This window comes from Mastacembelus armatus, chromosome 3, assembly GCF_900324485.2.
Source record: "Mastacembelus armatus chromosome 3, fMasArm1.2, whole genome shotgun sequence".
Lineage (NCBI taxonomy): Eukaryota > Metazoa > Chordata > Actinopteri > Synbranchiformes > Mastacembelidae > Mastacembelus > Mastacembelus armatus.
The window spans coordinates 24,478,196-24,491,121 of NC_046635.1; the positions used below are offsets into that span (position 1 = coordinate 24,478,196).

At 40.4% G+C, this 12,926-nt stretch overlaps 1 protein-coding gene across 1 annotated transcript in view; it reads left to right on the forward strand.

The window, feature by feature from the left end:
• Nucleotides 1–2,873: 2,873 nt before the first annotated feature.
• Nucleotides 2,874–12,926, forward strand: part of adamts18 (ADAM metallopeptidase with thrombospondin type 1 motif, 18) — a 47,799-nt gene continuing 37,746 nt past the window's right edge. The window contains exons 1-3 of the mRNA XM_026293659.1: nt 2,874–3,222; nt 3,523–3,604; nt 4,929–5,242. Of these exons, the coding sequence (XP_026149444.1) occupies nt 3,121–3,222; nt 3,523–3,604; nt 4,929–5,242 (498 nt within the window). The 5' untranslated portion in view covers nt 2,874–3,120. The remainder of the gene's footprint in view (nt 3,223–3,522; nt 3,605–4,928; nt 5,243–12,926) is intronic.

The following is a 12,926-nucleotide window of genomic DNA, read 5'->3' on the forward strand; positions in this document are numbered from 1 at the left end:
TTGATGGAGCAGGTCATATTAGCAAAAATAAGAGTTAATGTAGCTAATGACTCCTAATGATTAATAAAAACTTCTGATTTTTAAGTAATAGGTAGTGTATAATTGATAAGCAGCTTCTCCAGCACTGATGCCAAAATGTTCGCGATGCTCTGTCTCCTGCATGCTTTGGCATGCTATGTGGAATGCACAGCCTGTTTGAGATGCTTACAGCAACAGTTTGTCTGTTACTGTGAGCGGATGCACAGCAAGTCTCTCCTGCAAGTCATGATCACATTTGCTACATTATGGCATTTCATATGCTTACAAGCAGTTTTGGATCCCCCAGCTGTTGTGGGTTTGTGCTCCACCAGAAATGTCACGTCCTTCACAGCCTGTTTGCTGTAAATAATGTCATCTTGGTCATCATCTTGGACTTGTATTTACTTCTGGTTTAATTAATCTCTTTTCTGGCACAGCTAGAGTTCCAGTGAACTGGAAGATCAGCAGGACTGTGTGACTGTCCCCAGCCTTGTTTACATGAGCACAGTATCCTTTGCAATTCCGGCCAGATTACACAGATCTACACCCTGCGATTTACAGCCAATGTCAATGTTGAGTACAAGTTAATAAGGTAAGATAATAATAATACTTAATGCAAAGTCACATTACAGCAGGAGACAGGTAATAAATACAAATTGAATAACAAGTCAAGGAAATTAGAGCAATGATATAACAAAGGGATGATATAACTGAAGTGCATGTCCCAACCTTCTTATCTGGTGACAACACTGACATATGGGCAGATTAGACAGACTGTACAAGCCTGTATTTCACACCTCAGATAGACCTGCCCTGGCTGATCATCTCATCAAAGTCCAAGTGGACTTGCATTATAAACATCATAGTCTGAGTCAATAAATGCAGAGGCTTTACGCTGTATATGATATTTTTAACAAGATACTATAAAGCTGTCAAAACATTTAGTCCCTGTAGCTCCCTGTTCTAATATAATCAGTGCTGTTTGGCCAGTATTCTCTAAACACATGATTAAGTAGTGCAGACATTCATAAGCCCCATGAGAATATTGGAGGGTTATTAAGGTGATGTTTTATGCGGGCTGTGCTTTGTGCCTGCCAGAAAAGCTGGCAAGAGCTGTGAGAAGCCTTATTATGCTCGGCGGAGTGAGGATTTCTGTGTAGTGAGCTGGCTGTACACTTCAGCTGTGTATCTGTCTGTGCATTCCAGCAACCTATCCAGGTGTTTGCCAGTCACTGGAATGGAAAAGGCTACCACAGACCACCTGTTCACAACAATTAGGATTATGCAAGCTTTACATGCTTTAACATTATGAGCCAGTGAAGTGTGTGCAGCCTGTCACTTTAACATGACAGATTTAATTATATGACTCTGAAACACTTAAACAATGTGCCTCCATTTTGGGTAGTTTAATTAACTCGTCAGTCCCACTAGCAACACTCCTGCTAGTGGGAGGAATTGATCATTGTGCTGCCTTCAGATGCTATTAGAAATGTTAGAATTTCAAGGGGACTGACCCAAGAAAGTCAAATAATTTCAGGCACCACAAAACATAAAACTTTAAAAAACATAAACATTTTAGAAAACACAGGTAGCTCACATTTGCTACAAGCCCTAGATACACATTATTTTTATTTATTTTATTTAAATCAAACTGCAGTTGTTCTCCATTCTGTCTATATTTGTTGTTGTTTTGCTTTATTCATTTGTGCTGTATTGTTTTTCTGGTTGGTACAATGTGATGAAAGCATGTTGATAAAAGATTCCACTAGATAGATTGACAGTTATAGCTGAAACAGTGTCACAGTAGCATGGTCAAATATTGATACTTAAGGAGTATTCAGGAACTCTGCATCCTTTCCTGTTTGTACATTGTAGCTGCCAGTTGTTTATGTAGAGCCCAACCACAACAAGAAAAAAATCTGCAAAACAAAGAAGATGTAGGACATAAAATATCCTGTGTGCAACTTTTTGTAGAGATGTTGGAAGATAAAAAGAAAACCTACCATTGTGCATGGACTCAGACCAAATTTGTGGTTGTGACACACACTGATGAAGTGAAAGCATGTTCATTTCAAGCCTGCATTCAGCAAGGGCTTTTGTTCCTACTTATGGTTTTGAAGTACCGCATATTTTTCTGTCATTCAGTTCTAACCAGTAAATATACTGAAGCTTACCTGAACTGTCATTCTGTTGTTTTGGTACTTCTTCACTACTTTGACCCAGTGCAGACCCTCACTGGTTCTCAATGCTTGATGCTCTAGTGAAGAACAAGAATGAAATCTATAATAGGAATCATCCAACTCAATAAACTGAAATAATTTGTGTAATGCATTATACAAACATATAGTATGGTTTTACAGGACTGCTGAAAGGGATTCCTTTTTTATTACATGATTCCAATTTATTTTTATGTGTGCAAAACTTTGCAACTACATTAAAATATTGTGTGATATTAAAGGCCATAAAATATGTTGTGTTCAGCATGTGAAGGCAAGAAAACAGTTTATGTGCCTTGTGATTATAGGTAGTTTTAGAAACATGCACAGGTTCTTCTATTTTAGATGAAACAGCTTGTACTTGTAACACACAATGTTTCATCATATGTATTGTCTCCTCTTCAATCTGCTACTTTCTGAACCAGTGTGTAAACGGGTAGCTTACAGCTCTGCTCACTAAAGTTTGAACGTAGAAATTTACGAAGAACACCTGAAGGCATCACTAGTCCGTCTGGAGCGAAGTGGAGAATCTCTTTTTCTTCTTTTATCTACGAGTGCTGAATGATGGAGCGCGCTGATTGGCTGTTGGCCGCTGACTTGAGCTCCATCCCGCAGGCCGACTCTCACAGAGCCGGGCAGAGTGCTCAGTCAGCGCACCTCCCGGTCATCCCGCTACCTGCTGCTCTTACACACCCTCATGAGTGCGCGTCGCGGCTGTGCGCAACACCGGCGGGTGCAACCTGCCGACTTCACCTGAATCAGCAAAGAGGGAAACAGAACCACTAAACAATGCGCGCATATTGCATTATGCGATACCGCAGGTTATTACTACTTTTGGGCTCTTTCAGGAGGTAACGGGGGAGGTGTGAGCTTGCATGCCATCAACATGGATTGCCTTTTTCTTCTTATATGGACTTTACCCATCCCGCTCATCGGCTGCACCTCAGTCCAGCTACTCTCCACCCTCTTGTCCTGGAACATTATCAAGGCATGTGGCATTTAATTCATTCATAAAATTCATTATACGCTCATACTTTCACCACATGCACCTTTCGAGTACAGGACCAAAAGAAACTAATCTGTGTCTTTTTTAATAGGATTTTTGTGAATGAGAAACTGCTGTCTGCGCTGTTATTGTCACTGATTGTGGTGACAATTGATTGTCATCACAAGTTAACTTAAGGCCAATTCATGTTTCATCCTAGGAACTCCATTTGTCATCATTTAGCGTACACTTCTTCTGCTGCTTGCAACCTGTTGCTACCTGTCCATTTATGATTTTTTGCAGACGCTGCACATTTACTGCTCACACACCTCCCAAGCCGTTTTGGCCAGCTATTCTTCCAGCGACAGCCACGGATTAAATCATGGTGAGTGCTTCTCTTTTGGCATGTGCGAATGTTTCTTCCAGCTGGAACGAGTCCATGTTTGTAGAGGGAATATGAATACAATTCCATACATTAGAGTAGATGGTTCAGGAACTAACTGCACCAGCGGTTCCCAGACATCATAGGCTTGAATACAGCAGTGTAGGTGTCAAATAGGGTCACATGTTCATATGTGACTTTTATTGGTAAAAATCTTAGGAACCCTGTATCTTTTGCTGACACTGCTACAGTTGGCATGACCAGTGAGTGCAGTGCACACTCAGGTATTCCCTCTGGGTTTCTTGCGTTAGACAAACCAAGTTCAGGTGGTGTACATACTTTGATTTACTGAGTAATTCACTGCTGTGGGTTGACTTTTCTCATGCTGTGAAGTCCTGATTCCTGTGTCAAAACACTGAAGGGTTTTATTTTCTGAACATACAGATCCACAGATCCTTTGCTGAATTAACACAGCTAAAACAGGAAGCAATGAAATGATTTGATGGAAATGGTATAATTCCTGCTTTTACTACCACGTCTTTCACTGCTCTCATGTATGAACATGATGCAGTCGGTTTAGCATTTTATTTGACTGGAACATCACAACAACTGCATGAAATCACCACATTTTAAATTTACAACCTCTTGTTCTGAAGTATTGACCCGGATCTGACATGCATGGAAGTATGATCTTGGTGATATGGCTTCTGTTGAAAACCATCTGTGATCCATATGACTTGCTGCTTTCTGAATAACAACTGAACATCATGCCTTTCACTTGAAGACAAGCTTATCATTTTAGTGGTAGAGGATGTATTTTGTGTTTTTGGTTGCATTTCTAGGTATAAAGGACTAGATGTGAGACCATGGTAAGCTATTTTATTTTTATCCATGATGTAGTTTGAATTTTGCTTTTTCATCAACAGTAACTGACATGCAGCAAATATCACTGATGAAAGATACAACATTCTTTTACAAGGGCTAAAACACTGTCTGATTTTAAGCCACAATCAATCACCAGATGCTGTGGTTTGAACAGAGGCTGCAGCTTATTTACTTTCATGCTTTTAAAATTCTGTCACTGTCACTCTCTCCACTGACACGTATAAGCAAGAGCTAAACTCGAATTCACACTCCTCCTTGGGCAAAAATATTTTGGAAAATGTTGGAAATCACTAACTTAACCCAAAGAAGATGAAGCAGGATGTCAGAAAGTGTGCAGCCAAAGAACACAAATCATCACCAAATAATTCATGGAACAGAATCAGCTGAGATGTGATGTTGGCACTTTTTAATGTGACTTCCTTCATATTCTTCTACTGCTCAGACTACATGTTTGTAACCCCAGTGGAGGTGGATTCTGAGGGAGGATACCTGACTCACGATGTCACTAGGCGAAGTCATCGCAGCAGGAGGTCCCTTTCCACTTCTCGGCACTACAGATTCTCTGCCTTCGGGCAGGACATGCACCTGGATCTGCATCCGTCGTCTGTGGTTGGCCCGGGCTTCACCGTACAGACGCTCGGCCCAGATGGCATCGCCACGGTGATGGATGATGCAGGGTTTCACAACTGCCTGTATCAGGGATTCATTCGGAACCTGTCAACCTCCTCAGCAGCTATATCAACATGTTCTGGACTGGTGAGTGTCTGCCAGTGATTTATTGGCATTATAGATTTTGTTATGTTAGAGTCATTTTATATTTTACTTAAATTGATTACATGGTTATTTTCTTAAGTGGATTACACGGTTTCAACATGGCCTGAGAAAATTTACCATCCCTTGGGTTGATGAAACATTTCCAAACCATTTTGGATTACCTCAAAAACCCTAATAGGAATGCTGTATTTTCTGTAAAAGGTTTTAGAAATTAAAGACACTTCAAGCCCAGTGCTTTTATATCCTAAACATGTTCTCTCCTCTAATGATCCAATTATTTTAATGCATTATTTTTCTGCACCATTCAGAACCTGGTAAGACTGTGGGTGACTGTAACATGACATCATTTCCCATGAGTGTAAGCATCAGTTTCTAATGCTTTGTCCTGCACTTCTTTGAAAAATCGTGAGATGTAGAAAAAAAGAAAAGAAAGCATAAAGAGAAGACAGCAAAAGAGGAGAGACATGTTACACTGCTGACATTACAGCACATGAAGTAAGGCCATAATTCAGCATAATTGTTCATTGTAGAGCCAGCACACATGGCAAACACACCCAGCTTACTGATCAGAAAAGACAGTTGGAAGAACATTTGTTTGACATCCTGTACTTTGTTTATCTCATATGTACCTGCTATAAAATCAACACTATATTCTAATTGTTGTTGGATCATCATTTAAAAGGCTGTTAAATGAACAGGAAGAAATTAAGTCTCACATTGGATGTTGAAGTGCTATGATGGACAGTCTAGATGGCCCACAAATCCAGCTGTCTACAATGACTGTCTACAAGAGCAAGTGTGGAAAAGTGTCTTCACCCCATTTTCCATGTTATTGCTTTTGTTTGTTTATATGTCTATGCTAAGGTTTGGTCACTACTATTTCCATTTTTCCTCAGGCACCACACCCACTGGTGCACCGTGCAAATGAATATTAGAAGAAATAGGTCAGTATTTTTGGGAACTATGCCTCCTGCTTTCTTTCTGAAAGTGAAAGATTAACATCAGCCTCAGTGTGTTTAGCAAGCAGCTGGAGTCAGAATGGATTTAGCCCCATTAATGCCATTAATTTACACACTCTATCCTGTAACAAAGCATAAACAGAAATCAACAACAACAACAAAGATTTTTTCTTTATTTGTGCAGAACTAGGTTAACTAGCAGTTTTACTGTTGCTTTGTATTTATGCTTAACAAGCTACTTACTTTTGTGCATTCAATATACAGATATTTTTTCTGTAAACCATAAGAACTCTGGAATTACCAGATTCTATGCTTTTATTTGTGGTTTATGACTTGCCTGGACCCTCAGGCCTACCAGCACACCCACACATTCCCTGACACATCCCACACCAGACTGCACCAGATGGACACCAAGTCCATAAAAGCTGTACCTCCATTTATCATCTAGCTTTCATAGCTCCTGTTATCTCCTCTTTCCATGCTTGCCCCGCTCTTTTGTCCTGTGTTTGCCCTGCTTCTACATCTCCTCCTGTTCGCAGCAATTAAAGCCAGGGTGAAGTTTGAGTCGCCTGGCTGGCACTGCTAATCTTCACATTGTCCCTTTCATTAGGCTAGCTTCCACTCTCAATAAAACACCACTGACCCGTTCTCTTAAAAGAGCTGCAAGGACACAATGTGATTGGGTTGTGATTGCATTTGAATGGGGCTTGATGAATGCTTTGATCTATTTTTTACTCCTCCTGAGCGCTTGCTTCATTTTTTTTTTCCTTCGTCCTCTGTGAAGTGTGACCCTGGGGCAACCATTGGTTGGATGTTCACTCGGCCTGTGAATGGACTCATGTCTTTACAGTTCAAATAAGCAACTTTACAGAAATAAAGGTAAATAAATAGTGAGAAGACATGACAAGTGCATCAAAAGTCCGTTTTCTCTCTCTTTTTTTAGCTTTTACTCTTTAGTGCAACCATCTGTGTGTGTTTGCTGTGAGGCTTAGAACAACGAAAGCATTTAACCCCTGCTTTTCATTTATCCCTCTGCCCAGAATATTTGGATTAAGTACAAATGAGGAAAGAGCCATTCAAGCCTGCTCGATGCAGCAATGGCCTTGAGGAAAAGATTAAGGTGGGATTAAAAACAATACTACTGGGAGAAGTCAGAAAAAAGAAGAAGGAAATCTAGGAAAACACGAGACAGAGGGGAGAGCAAAGAGGATGAAATATTAAATGAGAAGTGAGCTGGGATGGGGATGCAGTGCTAGAGAGAGAAAGCGTTGTGCAAGAATAACGTGAGTTCCTTGTCTGGGATGGAAGCTCCTGGGGAGGGTGGATGGTCTCTTTATAGAGAATTGGAAAAATGGACTCTGCTTTTGTCAGAGGGTTTTGCAGAAGAAATGGGGTGAGAGCAAGAAAGAAAAAGAGTCATCTTGTTCATGTCATTGTCTCCCTTCAACAGAGATGAGGAAAGATCAGAAAGGGGAACGTACATGTCTGAAATATGGTTTTTGAACTTGACCCTGTTTGTTCACAGCACAGAGATGTCAGCTCCAGCTACTGGGCCAAACCAAGACCAGCCTTTTTTTTTATATCCACCCTGGCTCAGGCCAAGCGGATGGAAGTAGGATTGTGCTGTTTGAATGAAGAATAGGGCGAGATGGTATTAAGAGCAAGACAGGATGGATTGATGGCTGGCAAAGAAGGATTTTCTACTGTAAATCCTCATTAATTCAACATGTTTTTATTTGCTGTTCTTTGATTACTCTCTGTGTGCTCAAGATACACTCAGGTTTTTGATTGAATTCAAGTTGTCTGTTTCACATTTACTTGAATGATGAAAGGCTGTTGTTTCAGATGTAATGCTCTCAGATTTGTAAGAGGAGTGGAGGGGGCTGCTTTCGCTTTCTTCTTTTCAGAGTTTCTCATCTGAGTTTGCTTTAGTGGTTGACCCCAATCCTCTCTGCTCCAGCTAATGCGGGTGGGTGGGTGAGTGGGTGTAGGGGTGTCAAACTGTTCTTACTATGTAGTTCAACTTCAGAGCCACTCACCACTTGTGTGAATGCAGAGAAGATATGTGATTTACTGCTCCCTTCTTTGCTCCCCAGCCCCTTCCCACGATAGGACTCTTTCTCTGTGGCAATGAGGGCAGATTTGAGTCCTGTGCTGCCAGACCTATGTTGGTTCCTGTCAGAGAAATAGCCACACTATATATCCTTTCAATAATTTAATGATTTTTCAGCTGGTGACTAAATAAAAAGTAAAATATAGTAAAGATAAAAGCAAAAAGTGGTGAAAATAGATGAAAATGGATTTGTAGTAATCCAAGGCTACACAATCTTCAGATTTTCTTTATTATTGTATGATATTTATATCCAGGGATGAAACTGCAGACTATTTTTCTTTTGCATCCATGATATTTTCAAATAAGTGAATAACTGTTTGGACTACAAGATGTAGATGGCTGCTTTAAGTGACACCCTAAGTCATTGCTATTCAAGCATTTAATATATCCTGGCATGATTTTGTGTGGCAGAACTCATGATTTTTTGCAAACCCCTGGGTGGATTCCTTTGATTGAAACAGGAGTTCCTCCAATAATATCAGAAGACATTATATATGACATATTAAGCTTCAGGGAAAATGAACAGAACTGTGGAGGCCAAATTTATAGTGAGTTAGATGACTATCATCTAGCAACAAAATGTATCATGAAACATGATGCATCATGATATTCTTGAAAAAGTTTTATTTGGCCACACTTTGTATTTGGCTTCTGCAGATTTTTGTTATCTGGTTCATGCCATCAGTGTCTTCTACTGCCTTCTGACAGAGTGTCTCATTTCACTTACCACAGTTTAGATCACTGCAGTAACATGTCTGTAATCATTGTTACCTTAAATATTCTAAACTAAACACATGTGTTTGTGTTGACATTGTTACCACTGATTTTGGATAAGCCCAGGAGACATCTTAGATGTGTTTTGCAGTTGACCCCAATAACCCAGCAACCCCCAGGTATCATGTTTTATAGCTTAAGTGTTTGCACAGCCATGAGTGAGAGGAAAAACACAAGAGAAAGTGTCAATACACATCTTTTATTCTCTCCTTTAACACCTTACAGCTTCTCAGGCAGCTCAGATCCAGCCTGCTGTCTGATGGCTGTCGTTGACACGATGCCGTGCGTTGTGGCAACCACCAGTGACTTTTGTAAGACAAGAGCACAACCTATGACAGTCATAGTCTAGAGACAAGGCTCCCTGTATTGTGAAAAAGGCATGTGTTGTTTTCCCGGGCTTTGATGCTGGATGTATTATAATGCATACATTACTTGTTTGGAAAATTTGACATTGTTTCTTGTAAAACTGTTGCTGGCATCAAAGAATTGAAGTTTTGTGAAATGGCATATGTATTTTACAATGATTTAAAAGTCTCTTCTATTCCAAAAGTTTGTCCGTAAGTGTGCATAAACAGCATCTGGAAAATAAACAATTTGGCCAAAAGGCATACATTTATAACACTCCTTGCTCTGTTTGAATATTTAACATGTAGATGTTGTAATCCCATTAGACTATTCATGCGAGACATGAGAGACAGTATATAATTACTCATCTGTAGGGCTGGGAATATGGACAACATATGAAGTGTGTGTGTGTGTGTGTGTGTGTGTGTGTGTGTGTGTGTATTTCTCAGTGTGCTTTAAGTCCCTTAGGACTTTGCAGAGTTAAAATGGCACTTGAATGACTGATTTCCAGCCGGCACTTGGGCAATTTATACCTGTCCGTTTTCTGTTAAAGCCAACAAATTGGAACGTCTCCCTGCTACAATGTGCCTCTTTGGCTTGGCCATAATTTAGTGACAGGGCTGGGCCACAGAGGAGCTCAGAGCTTGGCGCTACAAGAGCGGAGTGGCCCGGAGCCGTTCCCTGGTGGTCTGGATGCTGACAGTGATGTAGTGCCCACTGTTAGATGCCAGCAAGAGGGGGGTCAGGCTCTCAGCATGAGTGTGGGACGTTAAGTGTGTGAAAGGGAGAGAAAAAACATTGTCTCTGTGCATGTGTGTATGTGTGTGTAAGTCCTTTTTAGTCTGTGCAAGGTCTTTCTCACACGAGACTAATGGCTGGTGTTGAAGTCTTCAAGTGGATGCTGCAACTTGTACAAACAGAGCCCATACATCAAATCTGACCTACTACTGTCACAGCTGCATTACATTCATTGGTTCTGTGGTAAAACAATCCAGACTTACTGTAAACTTGGTATTGCCAGGTTGATATTTGTCAGTTAACTTAGAAATAGTGTTGTTCAGACTAGAGTGCCATCAAAGTAAGCAAGGTGACAATAAAGCATAAGTACCTGTTGGTACAAGTGGTTAGTGAAATTGCCTGAGAACATTCTGATATTTTCTTTGTAGTTAAGGGATCGAGGTGAAGGAAAGAATGGATTGATATCGGTCTGTCTCAGCTGTTTTTCAGAAGTTGAATTTGTTCACACTCGTCTCTGCCGAACTCTCCAGTGGGACAGCTCAGAAGTGACTATAAACTGGGACCAAATGAGAAACTTGTGGAATTGGACATGTGCCTGTTTCCACACCTGTGAAGTCATTATTTCAGTAAAGATTCTCCCTCTGTTCAGACTTTTTATAGGAGCTTTTCACTTCTTTTATACTGTCCAGGCAGCACTTTTAAAGAGGTAACTGCTAAAATACAAATTCCAACTTTGCACATTTGTTTAAATGGGGAGGGGCAGGATAGATAGAATAATACATGGCCCACCCACAACAACAGTTAACATGTTCCTGCTTTGGTTTGAACCAAGTCTAAACATTTTTTTCTTATAGGTTATTGTTCAGTTTCTTAAATGTTTTTTCAGTTCAGTAAATATATGGAAATTGTGTAAAATATAATCACTTTTGCCTGTGTCATCATTGGATATGATGACAATGCATAGAAAAACTATTTCCAAAAAGTCAATCTTTGCACTTCCTTTACCACCTCCTGTTCATTCAGCCCCTCTGGGTGATGGGGTGTGACTTCCCATCTCTGCCACCTCCACCTTTCAGGGCTGCACAGCCCTTGTTGGAAAATTGAAAAGTTCTTATCAGAAATATCTCCAGCACATTTCTATCCATTTCAGAAGAGTTAAGTTTATTTAAATGACTCTGTCATATTGTTTGCATTACAGCAGCACTGTCTTTCTAAGTCAGTGAAAGTGTTAGAGCCTCACTGTAACCCAGTTACAGTGCAATTAACAACACTTTGAAGGAAGACATTATCATTTGTATGGACTAATGTGGGAGTAGTCCTCCTGTCCCCTGCTGTGGCTACACGGGATAATGAGTGGGACCATGCCCAAAGGCTCCAACTGACAAAAGGCTCATCCAGCACCATCAGTTTCTCTTACTCTTCCCTGTTATGTGTGTGCCCACCTCTGCTGTGTGTGTTAGACATGCTCAGAGGGTGTTAGTAGGTTGTTCAAAGACAGTTAATGAGGACAAACAAGAGCTGCAAGACTCCAGGCTGTTGAGTCCTAATCATTCTTGCGTAAAGAGGTTATCTAGACATGCTATCACTCAAGGAGTGATTGTTAGTTCCTCAGCTGGACGTCATCAAGCCGGTCATATTTCTAGGAATGCTCCTGCGCACTGGGAAATACATTCATTTGAAGTTAAAAGAGAAATTCAGCTGCTGTTATGCCCTGTCATTGCTGCTTGGCTCTTGGCTACTTCTGATCCAGGATCCTAAATTACCATGTCTTTGCTCATTTTTTTTACTCCATTTTAAAGACACATAATTTCTCTTGACCAAACTGTAATTAGTCAGATTATGATTCTGTTGAATAAGGTAGATGCCTGAGGGGTTCCCTCTGCGCCTGTAGGATCCCCCCCAACACACACACACCGCACACTGTGTTCATGTGATTGTCTGCTAAGCTGGAGTGCAGATGTGCTTTAGTACTCAGTAATCACCGGCTTGGGGCTTCTTGCCGCTCTGCCCTAGTCTTTAACAGCATGTAAGCACTTACTCATTTGCCTTATAATATCATGGTGGGAAACCTTAAAAGAAGGTACAGTTTATACAGAGACAGGCTAAAGATGCTGTGTCTATTGACATAAACCATTATGTTTCGAAACTGATCTGCTTGGTAGAGTGGTTTGCATTGACTATACCAGAAGAAAGGAAAAACTCCAAGGAAGTTATTAAGTGTAATTTTTTCTCATGTATACAATAGTCCCATTGCTGAGTATTGACCTGTTTCAGCATGTAATCTGAGTGTGTGAGGGAGAAACATGTGAGTCTGCATGTAACTTGGCGGAAACTGAAGTGGTGTTTAAAGGAGAGTGTTCATCCCTTTAATCTAGCCAAGTGTTCAAGTGTCAGTGTACGGATATAACTAAAGAACTGCTGCATCATCGCTGGTGTCTAGAGGACCTTTGTGAAACTCTATCCAGCTCGTCTGTCTTTTTCATCATATAGTCCTGCACGTGAGAACTGTGTTTATCACCAAATGAAAAAAAAAAGTTTAACACATACAGTGTTTTGAATGTGCAAGATTCTTAATATTAAATAATGTCTTAAGAGTCTAAACCTTTGGTGCAAAAATGTCACTGCTTTGGGGTTTTTTTAGCCAGTGGATTCAGTACTAATTTTACTGAAGCTGTTTCTACTAATGCCAACAACATTTTTGCACTGGCACATCGTCTTAAATGGGCATTAAAGAGAT